At 42.6% G+C, this 17,061-nt stretch overlaps 1 protein-coding gene and 1 pseudogene across 1 annotated transcript; both read right to left on the minus strand.

Annotated features, from left to right (window-relative positions):
- Positions 1-1,541: 1,541 nt before the first annotated feature.
- LOC108903031 (ciliated left-right organizer metallopeptidase-like) lies at positions 1,542-4,489 on the minus strand. The gene is made up of 10 exons (XM_018705109.2): positions 4,464-4,489; positions 4,115-4,383; positions 3,925-4,018; positions 3,632-3,683; positions 3,371-3,520; positions 3,164-3,283; positions 2,969-3,053; positions 2,632-2,777; positions 2,347-2,532; positions 1,542-1,652 (listed from the first exon to the last, which is right to left on the minus strand). The coding sequence occupies exons 1-10, from the start codon at positions 4,487-4,489 to the stop codon at positions 1,542-1,544; spliced, it is 1,239 nt and encodes a 412-aa protein (XP_018560625.2).
- A 1,824-nt stretch (positions 4,490-6,313) lies between these two features.
- Positions 6,314-13,057, minus strand: LOC108903032 (low-density lipoprotein receptor-related protein 10-like; annotated as a pseudogene).
- Positions 13,058-17,061: the final 4,004 nt, after the last annotated feature.

The following is a 17,061-nucleotide window of genomic DNA, read 5'->3' on the forward strand; positions in this document are numbered from 1 at the left end:
CACATTTAGGCACCACTTTATATGATCAATGTTTAATACATTATTAAACTCGTACTACTACTTCCTCCTTTGTTTTGTAATATTTTATCAGGTCATATGACAACAAGAGAATTCAACCTGATACCGAGAAACAAGATAATTTATCTGCACATATGTTAAAATGTGGAAGTATCAGCTCAATATGTTTTCCAGTGTAAGTATTTACATCTTTATCTCTATTATGTTGGTGTTTTATTTACTGTTTCCTTGTTTGTTTATACTGAAAGCTTTTAAAGGTTACCGTGATCCTCTGGGACCGTGGGACCCTGACTCTGCAGGAGAGACACTTCCTGTAACAGTGAGAGGAGCAGGAGGACACAGCAGCAGTGAAGCAGAGCGCTGTGGTACAGCGAGCTCTGAGAGGGTCGACCAGGTCCCGTCCTGAGCTGAAGGAGACGTCTCACTAACAAAAAACAGTAAGGTAAGGTTAGTATGATGCAGGTTAATATGAGTGATTTTTAAAAATCATACTTGCCTTGTGTGAGAAGAGGGAAATGTATTAACATCATCTGAGGGAGGGTTAATGTCAGGGTACAGGCATAACCTCCTGTCAGGGCAGAAAACTAAACCCTGGTATCCTTTTATCTGAAAAATAAAAACAAAGAAAAGCAGATAATACATTGTATTAAATCACTTAAAGCATATCACTATATACACTATAGTACAATATATATATACCACTGCTACTTTATTCTACTATATTCTTCATACAGTCTTTATTAGGCTACATATCATGGCTGGAGATGCTTTACTGGGCTTATTATGAACAAACATTTGCACAGTTCACTTCTTAATGTGTCTGTGTAGGTTCTCAGCTCATGGTAGTCTTAGAGGCTAAAGTGCTAAAGCAAATAAAGCAAATAAAAAAATTGTTGCGGCTTCTGTAGTTATTACATTGATAAACTTATTCGAAACAGACGCTGTGTTGCGTAGTTACTCACAGTTTGAAGGTGCAGGGGTTTAAATGGCTGCTGACAGATGCTGCTTCAGGCTAAACTGCTTTGGCTAACTGTTGTAAACACGTTACTCAAAATAAACAGGCCTTTAAAAATACATTAAATAAGTTAATATCTAAAGAAACTGCAACGAAGTTGAGAACTATCTCGGTGGCGTCCTCTCACTTCAGCACACCTGCTTTAATTAAGAGGTTCCTGAGAGGTGGGTCACGTGATGCGCCTAGTTTAGGTTGTTATCAAACCTACCACTAGGTGGCTCTAGTGCTTTATTCATTCATTATTTTTTGTAGCTGCTATCAAAGTATATTTTAACATTCAGGATCATATGTGGTTTTTTACCTGAACTGTGTCCCCTGATGGACAGTCCACCCACTCAGAGCCATACACCTGGATTTGGTACCTGTTTGGTCCAGTACACCTGTGTCTGTAACAGCGACCCTCCACAGAGCTGCTAGACACAAGAGACTGATGTATGTATAGATGTAAAAGACAAGTGGAGAGAGAAAAGAATAATGTTAAACAGAGGATACAGGTAAGAAAACATTGTCATACATGCACACACACCTGTGTGGTCAGGTTGGAGAAGAAGCAACGGCTGTCGAGGCCCAAAATCTCCCCACTCCAATCGTCTCCAGCTGTCTGCCTTGAGCATTCACTCTGAAGGACAAGAGGAAAAAGACTGAACATTTGGTGCTGCAATGGCAGAATAATACAAATAAATGCATAAAATACAGATATTACTGATTTATAGAGCTGGAAATCTCCAAATCCAGAGCAGATGTAAAGAATGTGCATCATTATGAAACTAATGAAAAGATGTAAAATTAGTACAAAGGGTGATTATGTTTGATGAGATTCAAGAAAATCACGATAGGAATGTAACTTACTGCATTTTTGAGGGGTTTGAACACACCACATCCCTCCAGGTATGGATCAGTCTGGCACTCCCCTTGTGGAGGTGAAGAAAATGACACCCAACTCCACTGAGAGAAATTAAATGAACATTAGTGCTAGAAATGTGGCATGAAAAGAAAAAAGGAACCTGTAATCCTCTTAAAAATTAGTATATATGTAAAAATTCATTGTGTAGAGAACAAATATGTGATTTTAAATTAACCTGCCAGTGCAGAAAAAGAATGAGGAGTTGTCTTGGCAGGTTGACAGGGAGCCAAACATGGCTCCTTCACCTACAAAAAACACACATTGTCATTAAATTATGTATTTTTTCTTCAAACAGTTTTACGACTCAGAAGTCAGGTGATTTTAGTTAAATTAAAACTGTAGCTGATGTTTTCTACTATTCTGTTTGTAATTTCTTGGTAAAATATCTACACACTTCATTCCCTCTTACCACCCCACCCCAGACCAGACTCTGTGCCCGGCTCAGGTTGACAGTGTACCAGCCTGTGTCTTGTAACGCAGCTAAAGTGATTGGGTCGATCCGGACTGTGGTGGAGTCCTCCAGCACCGCTGCCATGATGGACCCCCGCAGGACCCGGGACTCCCAGTGAGAGGACACTCTACCTGGATGTACATCCTGAGGGGAGAAGATGTGGTGACAGGTAGTTAGAGACAGATCAAGGAGAGGTTCTGTTGAATCTGTTAGAGAGTTTGTTGAAGTTCAGCTGCTCAGTACCAGGTTCTCCAGCGGCCCTCCGAGCTCAGGGTCAGTTGATGCCAAGTGCCTCTGCAGAGCTGAGATGACAGACGGGGTGTAAATCCTCATCTGGCCCGATCCATCAGAGTGAATCACTTTCCCCCGAGGTGAACATCCAGCACCCACTGCAGCACAAATCAACACAGTTTTCTGAGTCTTCTTTTTATGTTCTTCTTTTTAATCTTTCTTGTTAGGTATTAAATTCTATTTCTTTCTATATTTCTATTTCTATGTTATCATCTTCATGTTTTAATGTGAATACTTAAAAGCTAATTAAAGGTACAGTGAAAAAAGATATTACAATGAGCTCAAAAACCTTGAGAAGAGGAGGAACAATCTCTCCAGGTGTGGAAGAGATCTTTAGAGAAACCAAGTGCATGAAACAGCTCATGGATCACAGTCTGGAAAATAAACAATGACACAGGTTCATTATGATTGCTGCTACTTCTTATGTTCCATAGCACCATCATTTATTTCATTTTAAAAATGTATTATTAATATTAAATCACACCTGTACTGTAGCCTGGTGGTTGTACGTGGATTCTGTCAGTCTGCAGATGACCACCACCCCAGCCACAGGTCGCCCATGGGTGTCTGTCTGGCAGTGGACAGCGTAGGCAAACACATCAGGCTGTGTGCACAGAAAGAAAGCATGTAGAATGAGAAACAGTAAAAGCAGCTAAAATAGGGTTTCATCAGTACAGACATATGTCTTCACCTCTGCTCTGCACTTGTCAGTGGACTGTGTGTGGAGGTACAGCAGGAAGTCAGTGTCAGGGAGTCCAGCACCTTCAGGTCTGAGAACAGTCCTACGAGGTGAATCTGGCTCTGGGTAAATGTCACATCCAACCAGGTGATCATCTGGGATCTGTTCATAGCAGGGATGACAAACAATGGATTTTAAGGAGCTTCTGTGTCATTCATAGAAAAGGAACAGATACAGGTTCATACTGTTAAAATCGTTCAGACTGATACTTACCGTCACATCCAGACAGGTCTCACTCCTGTAGTTGTTGTTGGCTCGACCACACCTGAAGGAAGAAATCTGTTACTTTTTAAATCCACTTTCATGACATTTCTCTTTAGTTAACAGTGCTCAATGACAGAGGAAAAGATGGCTGATACAATAAAGAACTAAAGCATTTCAGTGCTAATATTTCTACTAACCCCCGTCACTTTCTCTTTAAAAGTGATGTAGAAAGGTAACTGTTCATGACTGTAATTTGAACACTTTGTTTTGACTTGAATTTGTGGAAATCAATGCATACACACCTGTTGTAGTTGGTGTTTCTTGAATTGCTCCAGATAAACTTGCAGTATTTGTTGACGTCTCTGCTGAGCAGCAGAGGACCCAGTACTCTGTTCACTATCAAAAGGTCATAGAATAATTGATTCATATTAGTCTCTCTGTATGCAAGTGTGTGTGTGTGTGTGTGTGTGTGTGTGTGTGTGTCATTTTCACCTGATAGTAAAGAAGACACCACCCTCACAGCCTCGGCCACTGCTGACTTCAGTCTGTCTTTCTCTGCGTCTGATAGGTTGTCGTTCTCTCTTGGAATCCAGGTGTGGATCCTGATTGGCTGTGGAGAGGCAGGAGGGGGCTTCACTGTCCTCCATCCTCCACCATTGGTTTGTTGCTTAGAGGGTGGCGGGTGCTCTTGCCCGGTCAGGGATCTGAGTCTGGGCTCGTTGGGTGGGCTGTCTGGGTGGATGGGTGCAGCTCTGACCGCTCTGAAGAAACCTCATCAAAGATGCACTTCTGCAGGACTCCAGGGAGCTCAACCACCATTACCACCAACATCCCCACCCACAGTCTCTGGGATGGAGGTAAAGCCATAATTATGGCTGGAACCTATTTAAAAGTCACACAGGACGACAGTGAGTAGTTTTTTAATCGAATTCTTTGAATCGTTTCACCACCAGAATTGTTTTCCCAGCAGTGTAAAACTTTTATAATTGTTAACAAAATTCTAAAGTTAACTGAATAAAATAAATGTAAAGGTTGAGGGTACTTACTGAATTCAAGCTGACTCAGCAGAAAATGTTTTAAGCCATGCTATCAGTCTGTTTAGTTTTCTTGTTTACTGGCCGAGGCCTATTTTGAATCACTTTTTCAATATCAAGCATTTGTCAAGATGGAACTTTTTTTTTTTTCTTCTTTTTTTTTGTTGGTAAAATGTATTCATAATGGTGCAAAACCTATCAGGACATTTAAAGGTGCATGTAATGTACTGGACTCACAGTATGATTCCTACTTTCTACAAATAATAAAATATACATAAAACACACAGTAACTCAATATAATTCAAAGATTATCATGGACTACTTTTTATCTGTGGGGTCTGACTTTGCTGTGAAAAAACTAGGCTGTGTGCCTGCCAAAGCAGCTGCTAAATGTAAAGTGAAATTCAGCAGTCACTTACCTGCAGCACTGAACTATTAATTAGTTATTAATTAATCATTATAATTACCTTGAAGGTTGATGCAACATCAGTCTCTCCATGTAGTTTCAGTGTTCAATGGTACAGCTTGATTTTCTCTGCACTCACCTTTATCCTGTGCACCAGTGATGATCAGCTTCTCTCCAGGACACCAACTGAGGAGCTCTTTCAGGAGTCTGTGAATTTCTACAGGAGTTTTGAATACAAAGCACAAAGCGACAGCTCTTTCATCTGTTACTGAGGTGTCAGCCGCGCACACACTTGCTTAAAAAACACAGACAATACACAAAACCTAAAAGTGCAAATTGTTTAATCTCAGCCACATTTTTACTTATATACAGTGAAGTTGACCCTAATAAATCATAAAATCACTTTCTCTCTTATTTATCTCATTACACTGCAAATTTAAAACTTCTGGCTAGTCCACATCGACCCTAGTACATTCAACAAAGCAAGGAGAACAACCGAAAGAGAAAAACAAAAGATAAGTAACTTGCAGAAATAAAAACTCCATAAAATTACAACAATACAAATGGCACACCACAAGTCTGTTGTGTCAAAATGTGACAGAATGCGATCAATTCCCCTCAGGGGCTGAAGATTCAAGTTGAGGTTATTTTGTGATTTCGGGGCCCCTTTCATCACCAGGGCGCCTTATCTTCCTGTGCACACTACACACACACACACACACACATCTAAAATCAGGCACCAGAGAGATTGTCTTTTGACACGTTTGCTTTTGTAGATTACATACATTCACTTAGGAAGTGTACACGTGTGTGTACTTTAACACGCATATATGTTACGTTGCAATCGATGTGCACTAAAACAGGGGTCCCAAAAAGTTATTGCCAGCTTGCAGAGTAGACATGCATCTCTTTTCGTTATAATAAAAAGTCACTGATGTGTCGATGCGTGCTGTGATGTAAGGAAAACGTGCCTTTGTGTGTTTTCGTGTGCAGTGTGTAACTCAGGAATCATCTCAATCACCTCCAGCCATCTACAGGAAACTCCTCAAAGGCACTTAAATAGGGGAAATGTTTTTTTTTTCTATAATATCTGTGATATAACGTGAGACTGGATGCAAGTGGCAGAAGTATGTGGGGACAATCCACATCTACAAACATACTCCACTGTCTATGTAAGCAAATGCAAATGCATGTTGCAGCCATACAAACACAATTATTTTCCATCATAAAAACTCTAATCATTCAACTGACAGTAGCCTGCCTCAGTATCTGGATAGGGAAGATTCTTCTGTGCAAAAAGTTTACCTTCAATGTGCAGCCCAGCGTTAATTAAGTGCACAACCAACACTCACCTACACTTACTCGCCAGCATACATCAGCCATGCTTTTCGTCTAAAACTTACACTTTCTTAAGGAAGTCTTTAAAAATGGTCAAATACTTGATTCCATAAGTCAATAAATCCAACTCAAAGCAATTTCAAAAGGCACCAGACTTGCACAGTGAGGGTGAGTCTCGCTGTGGGCCACTCCTGTGCTTAAGTTCAAACAAATGTGGAAAGACTGGGTTTCAGTTATCAGTGTGTCGGGGGAAAAAGGAGTGGTGTGGAGTATTGGGTGGGTGCGGAAGTCATTCAGGTGAGCATGGGCACATCATCCTCTGAAGTGGTGTCTTCAGAGAGGGGGATAAGCAGCACCTCGTCATCTGAAGAGGACGAGGAGAAAGACGGGGAGGCGGAGAGGGGCATGGAGTTGGTGGAGGAGGAAGAAGGCGAGGCTCTGAAGAGGGAGATGCTCAGGCCCAGCGTGTGGAAGATGGAGGCCAGAGAGGGGCTGCTCGGAGGGACGGCTACAGGAGGAGTGTGAAGGGCGGCCGTGGGAGGAGCTGGGGGAGCATACGGAGGTGGAGGCGGAGAGGAGACAGGCGGAGGGGGAAGCGGCAGTAGAGGAGGTGGTGCTTCCTGCTGCTGCTGCTGCTGCTCTGACTGAGCCAACAAGCCAAGTTTCTGAGGCACCGGCTGGTTGACTGCCTCCACAGCCGACGAGGAGCTTGTGGGAGTGGAGTGAGCTGGTTCCTGACCGGAGGGAGCGGCATCCGACTGCTGCTGACCGGAGCTTGATGCCTGAGTCGGCCTGGAGGGAGGTCTGGGGATGAGACCCCACCTCCTCATGCGGCGAACGGCCCGGCGGACAAATCGGGGCCTGCGTCTGCGATGCGGGGAGCTGGAGGCATCCTGACGGAGGAGCTGGAGAATTCCCCTCAGAGACAGAGACGAGGTCTGACATGGAGGAACAGGTGAAGAAACAGAGAGTGGAAAAGAGAAAATCAGTCAAAATACACTCAACAACTCTTGCTCCATTTCCTTAAATGGTATTAAAATCATCCGCACTACAAAGGTTTGTATTCACAATACACTGATCCAAGTTTAAAGAGCAAGCAGGCAGCTTGGGCATTTCCCATCAGTACATGCTTTGTTTTATACAGTTAATCCGTCTGCCTCCATCACCTCTGCTGTCCTCACCAGCTAATAATAAAGCACCTTAGTGTGAACTTGCATGGCAACAGCACATTAGCTCTATCTCAACACTACTTCAGGCCACAGTCTGCTGCTGGGGATTAATAAGTCTGCTGAAGTGGAGCACATGACTTCAGGACAGACGAGACAAGAACCACTGTGGACTGTAGTGTACTCAACGTGCTGAAGAGTCAAAGATTGTGCAACTCAGCAATGTGGCCTCTTTTCCCACGACTAATTCTATCATCAGTGCTCCCCATCTTCAGTTTGTGAGCGAGTGTTTTCATACTGACTCCTTTGATTCAAACTCTAGAGCATTACATTAATTTGTTACGGTCCTTTGAGGCTCAAGCTTACGTTTGATTTCCACATTACTGTCATGTGCTTTAAATTTAGGTGCAAACAAATAAGTCAGTGTCACAGCTCAACACTGGACACTGAAGTGAAGGAGGCAAGACTGAAATTTAGCCTGCATGTACGTAAATGAACTAAGGTGACTCCACACTTTTTTGTTGTTTTTCTGTGACACTGGTATTTTTTGGCCATCAGAGACTCCTGTCGGTAAAACTGAGCTTCCTAAACACTTTAATGAGACTAAACAGACATGAACTCACTAGCTTAGCAACAGTAAGGCTACAAACAATCCATAATGCAACCAACACTGGAGGAGCCTGTGTTAAACCTCTGCCTTCATGACGTTGGGATGCTGACTATATAAACCCCACTTTTTCAAACTAATTTCCAGAAAAGTATCAGTCAATAACTGCATAGAAATATGCAAGCTGTACTAATGATAATGTAAGAAATGTTCCAAAAACACTGCAAGCTGTGCACTTAACAGGACACTATACAGTTATCAGCTGAAATGACTCTAGGGTTATTGATTATCTGACACTGATAAAAAGCTCATATTCATCCTGTAAGCAGATTCTTGTTCTTGTGACGCTCCTCTCTCTCACCTCGTTGGGGTTTTCTGTGGGGAAGTCCTCCACCGGGGGGATGATGCCCTGGGCAATCAGCTGACCGTAGGATGGAGGAGCCTGTTGCTGGATCAGCTCCGCTTCCTGACGGCTGATTGGAGCAAACATGCTGCAAGAAAACAGACACGTTTAAGATGCATTCATACGCACTGACACTTTGTTACACACTACCAACATGTTTTGGTTTTTGTCGTGGAGGTTCTTAACAGATACAGTATACACTCCTTTGTCATACTTCTTATACTAAATTACCCTCAATAATTGCTACAACCCAAACACCACACATGGTTTATTCTTGTTGCATGAATGTTTTGACTTCATAAAGATGCTGCAAGATAGTTTAAATTTGGCTGAGACAAATCACACGTGGGAAGCGGACTGTTTACAACAACCTGGTAGTTTTATGGTAGGAGGGAAACGAGTGAGTACGATATGTACTGGCTGTGTTGTGGGAGGTTGTGAGGTGTTTGAGAGGTGCTGTCTGGTAGTGTTGGCAGCGGCTGAAGCTAGCAGTTAGGAAAACAAAGTGTGCCTCTCGTGACTCACTGTCTCAGATTATCAACACAAAATGTGGCTGAAGTAGTCACAAAAAAGCCCATTATGCTGGTTAAGAGAATCAAAATAATCTCAAAAAGGCAAAGATGGGAAACATGGGAAGCAAACATGTTTGTAACTGAGATAAGATCCTGTACCTGTAACTCCCTGGTCCTGAGCGAATACAGTTTACAGGTGCAGCCCATGGCGATCACCAGCAGGAGTCCACAGACCAGGCTGCCAACCGTTTGCCGCGGTGATGACCTTGCGGGGCAGGATGACGGTGCAGTTGAGCTCATCCGTGCCGTCCTTACAGTCCACCTGGCCGTCACAGCGCCAGCTCTCAAACACGCACCTGCAGACGGGACAAACAATGGGCCACTTGTGTGTTAGAGTATGCAGGAATAATATGAGTGAGAGACTCAGTTGCGCATGAAAGCACATCCGGATGCCTAACCCAAAATAAAACCATTAGATTGTAAAGCATGGTAACAGCACACCAGATACTGTGACAGTGTGTTAGAACGTATAGTATTTTACTAGTTAATGTGAGGTTGTGTCCTAAAGTTTGGGGCTCTCAGTTCAATACATGCAATACATTGAATAATTCACCATGAATTTTATTAACATCTTTCACAATTTTTTGTTGTTTTGTTACATAATAATGAAGAGGTTTTTAGTCTTATATATGCAGCTGAGTAACTACTCTTAACGGGTCACAGAACTCCTTTTTCCATTCTCAAGTTTAAAATTAAACTTTTATTATGCTGAATACAACAGAATGGGAATGTGTGATATGTACCCATTTTCAGGCACTTCTTCTTATTGGTTTAACATTTACAGAATTGCTTCACACCATCATGAGTGCAACCCAACTGTAAATCCACCAAAGTAAACCAAAACCAGGTTCTGTACTTCAGAAAAATGTATTTTAACTCTCATGTTGTCAGGTTTCTGTACACACCCTCTGACTCACACACTTACATTATTACCCAGACACACCTTGCACTGATACTTAGCTAACCTGACCACAATGAAGACACAAACCATTTGACAAAACATATAAAAACAAGCAAACCAGTAGCTGAACAGCTACTAAATGGACCTTGAAGAGAGGCTGTTTTGTCAAATCCTGTTTTCAAGGTCATGAATAAGCTTTGAACATCAGCCTTTAATCATCCTAGAGGTGAAATCGCCTCAAGGCCAAAAGTTTGAACTAAAGCTCCATGGCAACAGCAAACACAACCTGCTGATACAAGCAATTTAATGTGGTCAAAATCTCCAGAAAAGCTACTGAATGGACCACGAGGTGAGATGTTTTGTTTACTGCTGTTTTCAGAATCAACAGCACTAAAGATCTGGGAACAAGACAGCTGTCCTCTCCGAGCCAATGAGATAATCAGGTTTTCAGTGTGAAAGTACCTTAGAGAGACTGACACAGACAAAACACACACACTGACCTGTCGCTGTCACAATGAAAGGTCCCTGGCTGGCACACGGTGCAGTCCCGCTCGTCGCTGCCATCGGCACAGTACAGCTGGTAGTTGCATCTCTCTGTGACTGGGTAACACACGGGCCTGCCAGAGAAGTGGCTGGCGGCAGCGCCCTCTGTCCCGTCATCCCACAGGCAAACTGGTTCGGACTGCAGCCTCTGCATCCCTCCTCATCCTTCCCCGTCTCAGGGCAGTCCCATTTCCCGTCGCACCTTTGCTCCTGGGTGAAACAACCTCCTGATGCTCCCCACACCGACCCTCCCATGGAGGGCAGTAGCTCCCGACGTGGAACGTGGCGTTAAAACCGCTCCCCTCTGAGCCAGGAAGTGTCTCGTAAACCATCGACAGCAGGCCAGTGTGGGATTCCACTTGGACTGACTTGTAATTGGAGGTGCTGGTGATCTGTAAAATGCCAGAGAGGGACATTATGTTACCATAAGAACTGTTTTATAATGCTTTTTAAAAAACTGTGAATGTTTGGATACATTTTCCAATTAAAGCAAACTCACAGTTTTAATTACGTCCCCATTGCCTTGCTCTCTGTTGTAGATGGTGAGTCTGTCCCCATGTCCCAGCACCAACTGCTGCAGGTCCAGTCTGAGTGCCTGGAGTCCTGAGGGTCCAGAGTCCAGACACAGTACAGAGCAGAATTCCGAATGGCTGGAGGGGAGAACGTCCCATAAAGTGTTTGGAGGAGCCCTCCGCAAGGCACTCGATGGGAGTGGGTTGTCACAGGCCATCTCCTTATGAGTCTGAGGTTGCTCTCCGATCCACCTGGGACTCCTCCTCCTCCCTGTCCTTCATCGACTGCCACAGTTCAGACTCACTATTTCTCTCAGCTGACCTGTCTGAGCTCCAAGTTTTATCTACTGGCTTATGTCTGTCCGAGTCCCTGTCATGGTTTATCTCTGTATATGTTTCTCTTTGGGTCTCCTCTGCCTGTGTGCTGCGTCGCTTTGGGGGTTGTGGAGTTTTCCACTTCTGCATCGCAGTCCTGTTCATCAGTGCCGATGCCAGGGACCTTCACCGAGACACTCCACCTGGCCATTACAGCGCCAGGAGAGGGGAAGACAACGACCCCCCAGGCATTCAAAAGATGTCACTGGGCATTCACCTGAGTCTGAATGTACGGAAACAGAAAGGGATAAAACAAATTAAGATACTTTGATGAGAACAAACTTAAACATGCAGCAGAAATGCAGAGCCATTTATTTTTTTGACAAGGCACAAGGAGGACAGCATTTTGCAAGAGTTTAGAAAAAGATGTTTATGGAAAAAAAACACCACATCATCATACCTCTGGCATAGCTCAACAGAAACGATGACACAGGAAACAGATGCGGGAGGAAGTGGTGCATCACTGTAATATTCCCCCCTGGGAATTCCATGGGCGGCGGCAGCTTAGAGCCGGCAGAGGACAACCGGCTCACCACCAGTTGATGATTTTATAGACACCCATTCCTTCCTACACCGAGCTGAAAACTGGGAAAAGCTGAAAAAAAGATTTAAAGTAAGAAAAACGAGGGGATTGGCAATAGGAGGCGGACTGAAAACCTTACTTTAAGAGAAACTGCAGCACCTTTGAGACAAATGTTGAACAATATAAACTGTAAGAAATGCTGTCATAAAATTTACAGTATTGTATCGATCCTTTTAATATCTCTGGGTGTGTTATGGCCTTTGCATCAGACCTTCCTGTCTGATTATTTTCATCCACAAACTGTTTCTCAATTAATTTTACAGACTGATTTTTATTCATATTGCCCCACTTCCAGGCCACTCATAATACATTACATTCTTACCACAGAAATAATCAAGTACTCCAGAAAAACAATTAATACAATGTACAACTGGTCTGCAAATATTTACATGATATTCAGCTCAGTCTATAATTGACCCAGAAGATATCCCACATCTGACTGACAGCAAATAATTGGGAGCAAACTACTCAACATCTTTGAACTCTGAAAGCAACATCCTGTGTCTCTGGTCTTTTATATTCTCTCAGCATCTCTACCTGAGAACGACAGGTTCTCCCTCCACACCCTTGATGATCCAGCAGTCATAGGTGGGCCGAAGCGGTAGGACCAGCTGTGGTAAGCAGAACTCCTGATCTCTCCCACTTTGGTTGTCTAAGACTTGAAGTGAATGCCCGCAGTGGGCTAAGATAAACAAGACAAAAGACGCACAGGTTAAGATGTAAAAGTCAAGTGTTACTTTATGGATAAAACAAATAAGGTGTGTATGAAATGTCAGCAACCTGACTGTTTCTGCTTAAAGTTTATTACATCACTCTTCCCTCTCCTAACACCTGTTTTCAAACTACAGGTGAAAGTAGGTGTTTAGGGAAGTAAAGAAAGTACTGTTAAATATGCTCTGCCTGCAGCCTGCTATTACCACTACTATTACACATTGTAGGTTACAGGAAGATATGAAAAAGAATGTGACATTGAAAAATCCTTCCATGGTACCCATGGACACAACATGAGATAAAGTGCTGACTAGCTGTTTCCTTACCTGAACAGAGGGCGGGCACAAAACGGCTGCACACTGCAGAGGAAACAAGCAAAAACGGTACAAGTCAGGCCAGCGTTTAATCACAACAGCTGAAATCGTAAATGCTGTCTGACAAGAGAAGTGCAAACATGACCTTTGCTTGATAAACATTTAAAGCAGGAACCTTAGAGACGTACACAAAAACAGCACAGATGTAATGTATGTGTATTCACTCACCTGATATGGTGAAAACCAGGAGGGCAGAGGTTGTAAGTGACTGTCATTGTGATAATGTTTCTCCTCCAAAAAGCTGGAAATTATTTTAAAAAAAAAAAACAAAAAAAAAAAAACTGAAGACTTAAAAATTGAAATAAAATGTCAGAGAAGCGCCATCTTAGGAGATTTCATTCAGGAAGACTTCACCTGCAAAGTGAGGAAGAAGATAAATTAAAGGAAGGAAATTAGACTAAAAATAGTCTTCTATAATTACTTTTTGGGTATTTAGCCATTGGTTGAACAATAAAAGAAAATACTCATAATGCTAATCCATTTTGTTCGTTTCATTGATGTTTTGACGCATTTGTTTTACAGTCTATCTGCGCCCACTTAAAATATTATTACATACTTGTCAGACCAGAACAAATAAATGAGTTGTTTTACCCGAGAGCAATTGTTACAGCACCAAACAAGTGAGCACTGCATTAAAAGTAGCCATAATTATACGTCCTTCAATTCAATATCGTTATATATCCAGGATAGAAATTAATATATCTCTATGCTCTTGAAAACTGAGGTTATTTTGATCTCTTACACAACATTTACACACATACGCAGCACACACACATGGATTTCCTTCCTATAATCTTCTCAACAATGACGCCAGGATGGCCACCATTTCCGAGATAAAAATAAACTGTTTCAAAGTCTTTCTATAATTCCCGGTAAAGTAAAACTATCTGACTATCGGGCTCAGGTCGATTAACAGCTCGTTTTGTTCCCTTCAAGTTTACATAATGTCCTGAGATAACGCTGAGTTAGTTTCGGTTTGAGGGAGAAGGAGGGAGCAGCTGCTCGTCGTCTTTAGAGCGTCTTTTAACAGCTAGCTTCCTGGCGAGCTAACCGCTAACATCCTAACGTCCCTCTTCGTTTATTCGCTTCTTCTGGGCCGCGACACCACAAGAAAACGGCTTCGACCACGACACTTAGTGTTTTAGTACCCAAAGAAACCATAACATGTAGGTTAGAAGCGGCAAAAAGGCAATAAAATGGTTTTAAAAGAAAGAAACAGGAGCCAAGTACGTTACCATGTCAGTCGGCCTTTCTTGTTGACAAGTTCTGAACTACTTCCGTATATTTTAGCTCATGACAGGAGGGGGCGGGCTTGTGATGTCAAACTGTTTTCTTTCATTCATAAAAAATACACATTATTCTCCTTCAAATGTTTCAACACAGTTCTAATCTTATTTATAACACTGTAAATTCATACATTAATACAGGGCGCGGCCAAAGTCTGAAGGGAGTCTAAAAGGTGAAATGTTTATTTCCAAACACAAGGTGTCAGTGTCTAACATCAGTTTTAATTCACAAAAAAAGGACTTCCTGGGCTCCTCTCAAAGACTACAGTAACTAAGTACATATATGCAAGTACTCTGCTTGTTTATTTTGAGTACAGTATTTTCATTTAAAGTTACTTTAAACCACTGTTGCACCAAATTTCGACAGCAATAGAAGAAATATGATGCATTGATGTAGAAAACTACCTAAAAGTATAAAAAAAAGTTGTCAAAATTACATTGAGATCCCTTTTATATATTAATGCACCAAAAATAAATATAACACTGAATGGTGCAAAGTCAAATTTTACTTTTTATAGCATTATTTTGAATGCACGACGTTTACATGTAATGGAGTATTTTTATTCTGAGGAATTAAGTTTTTTTTTTTTTTTTTTAAAGAAAAAAAAAGCACGGCTTCTACCTCTGATAATATCTGAGTCTTTCTATCATTGATCGATACACTGATAATCTGGCCCGCTGTCGTCACGCAACCGTGAAAAAAATGACGTCTGCACATCTGGAGGAGGACCCAGAGGAAAATCCATCTCTCTCTCTCTCTCTGTCTCTCCTCCCTCTCTTTCTCTCTCTCTCTCTGACCACGTCCACACACTCTACAGACAATCCCACTGAAGGGAAAAGAGGCCAAACTATGAAGCTTTAGCGAGCAGCAGCTGAGCGTTTGTCACAGCCACCTGATGACTTTAGGGTTGTGTTGGTTGTTTTCAGCTCAGCTCTGAGGGGAGTCGCTTTTGTGCAGAGAGAGAGAGAGAGAAAAAAGTTGTCTGCTGCGCTCGAAGTGTCCATGTGGATACCACCAAGTTTTCTGCCACGCTTTTAAAAACAGAGCGGAGTTGCATCGAGCCTTGTTGTGTTGATTCTAACTTTTTTTTTACTGTCAGGACGCGGAGCTCGTGTAGAGAGTTAGTTTTCTGAACTTATACTTTTTGGGGGGGCGGTAGTTTGCAGATACCAGAATGTTACCCCAGCTCCTCACCCTGGCCTGTGGTCTCTGCTGCTTTGGTTTTACCTCCGTGCTGCAAATGTACTACAAGCTGAGGTAAGTGGCGTTAAAAAAACAGGATTAATTTACCTTAGACAATGCTTAAGTACATGTTTAGATATTTGTATTTGCATATATCTGTTGTTATAATGTGTCAACAATGTGTATTTTCCACTGTACCCATTTTCTCACACATGTGACTCTCATAATTAAAGTTTTCTACAGTAGTGTTTGTTGTACATTTACAGTGTAAAGCCTGGATTCTGCAATGGAGAATTAATTGTGTCACAGGGAATTGAAGTTTTGCTGTTATCTGTGGTGTCTCTACTGTTTAATAGGTTTTTCTCTAGTCTTCCAAAAGCAAGGGAGGAACTGTTTATATTCCCCTCATGTTTATTCTTCCCCCCTCAGACACTCCTGACCTCTGTTTTTCTCCACTAAGAACTGTTTAAAAGAGTCCATCCGAGTAGAAACTGTAACAAGAGATGAAACTTCATCCAGAGGAAGAATGTCATGAGTCTAAACTTTTGTGGTTTTTTGAAGGAGGAGGAGGAGGAGGAGGAGGGGGGAGATCCAGCCATGCAGGGGCAGTGTACAGTTTAGAAAACCTCAGCTGAGCTGCTTTGTTCTGAGAGGGAGAGAGGGAGAGGGGGGTAGGGCTGGTGGTATGGGGGGAGGGGGTTAATGGTTTTCATCCGCCTGTGCAGACTGCACAGACAGCAGGGCCTGGAAGTTGGTCTGCCCTTCACAACAAGCTGGACGTGGGGCGCTCCCATCTGGGAGTCTTGAGGCCTCAGGCGTCACGCTGTGAATCCCCTCACCCCCGAGCCCCGGAGACACTAAAGTGCAGCTTAACTCCCATCTCAACAACATATTTTGTCATCAGGTCTCGTGCAGCTCTGTAAATGATTGGGTAACGAGCACCCAGGGCGCCTCCAGTCTCTGCCAGTTTTAGATTTGCTCTAAAGGTAGTCCTTCATCCTTAGATGATCCAGTTCAGTGTAGATAACATCAACAACAACCAGTGGTCATAAGTGCATGGAAACACAGAGGTGTTTAATGTGGCCACATCAGTGTTTGGCCACATTCAGACACAGAAAGTGCAAATACAAGATGTTTCTCTGTAAAAGACAGGATGCACCACTAAGAGCCAGCTGTTACAGGAAATTGATTCACAAAGGGAAAAAGTCCATTAGCTCTGACTGTAGAGTGAAAAAAAAAACACCAAACACATACATACTGTAGCTCTAAGAGGAGACAGGATGCATGAGGGAGCGAAGGAGGACCTTAGTCACTGACCACAACCTGCTGGCATGTGAGTCAATCCAGACATGGTGGATAACTCAGAGAAGTCAGACAGTTTACAAGACGCACAGGTCGCTGCTGTCCTGCGGCGAGCGCACCCCACAGTGATGAATGTCTGTAAA

This window comes from Lates calcarifer, unplaced genomic scaffold, assembly GCF_001640805.2.
Source record: "Lates calcarifer isolate ASB-BC8 unplaced genomic scaffold, TLL_Latcal_v3 _unitig_4908_quiver_3203, whole genome shotgun sequence".
In the NCBI taxonomy this organism is placed as follows: Eukaryota; Metazoa; Chordata; class Actinopteri; family Centropomidae; genus Lates; species Lates calcarifer.

Bases quoted from the DNA above. Each gene is read 5' to 3' on its own strand.
- LOC108903031 (XM_018705109.2), bottom strand. From the start codon at position 4,489: ATGGCTTTACCTCCATCCCAGAGACT. The intron at 4,384-4,463 runs GTGGGTGGGGAT...AGGTTTCTTCAG, and splicing joins TTACCTCCATCCCAGAGACT to AGCGGTCAGAGCTGCACCCA. The intron at 2,778-2,968 runs GTTTTTGAGCTC...TTTGTGCTGCAG, and splicing joins TTGTTCCTCCTCTTCTCAAG to TGGGTGCTGGATGTTCACCT.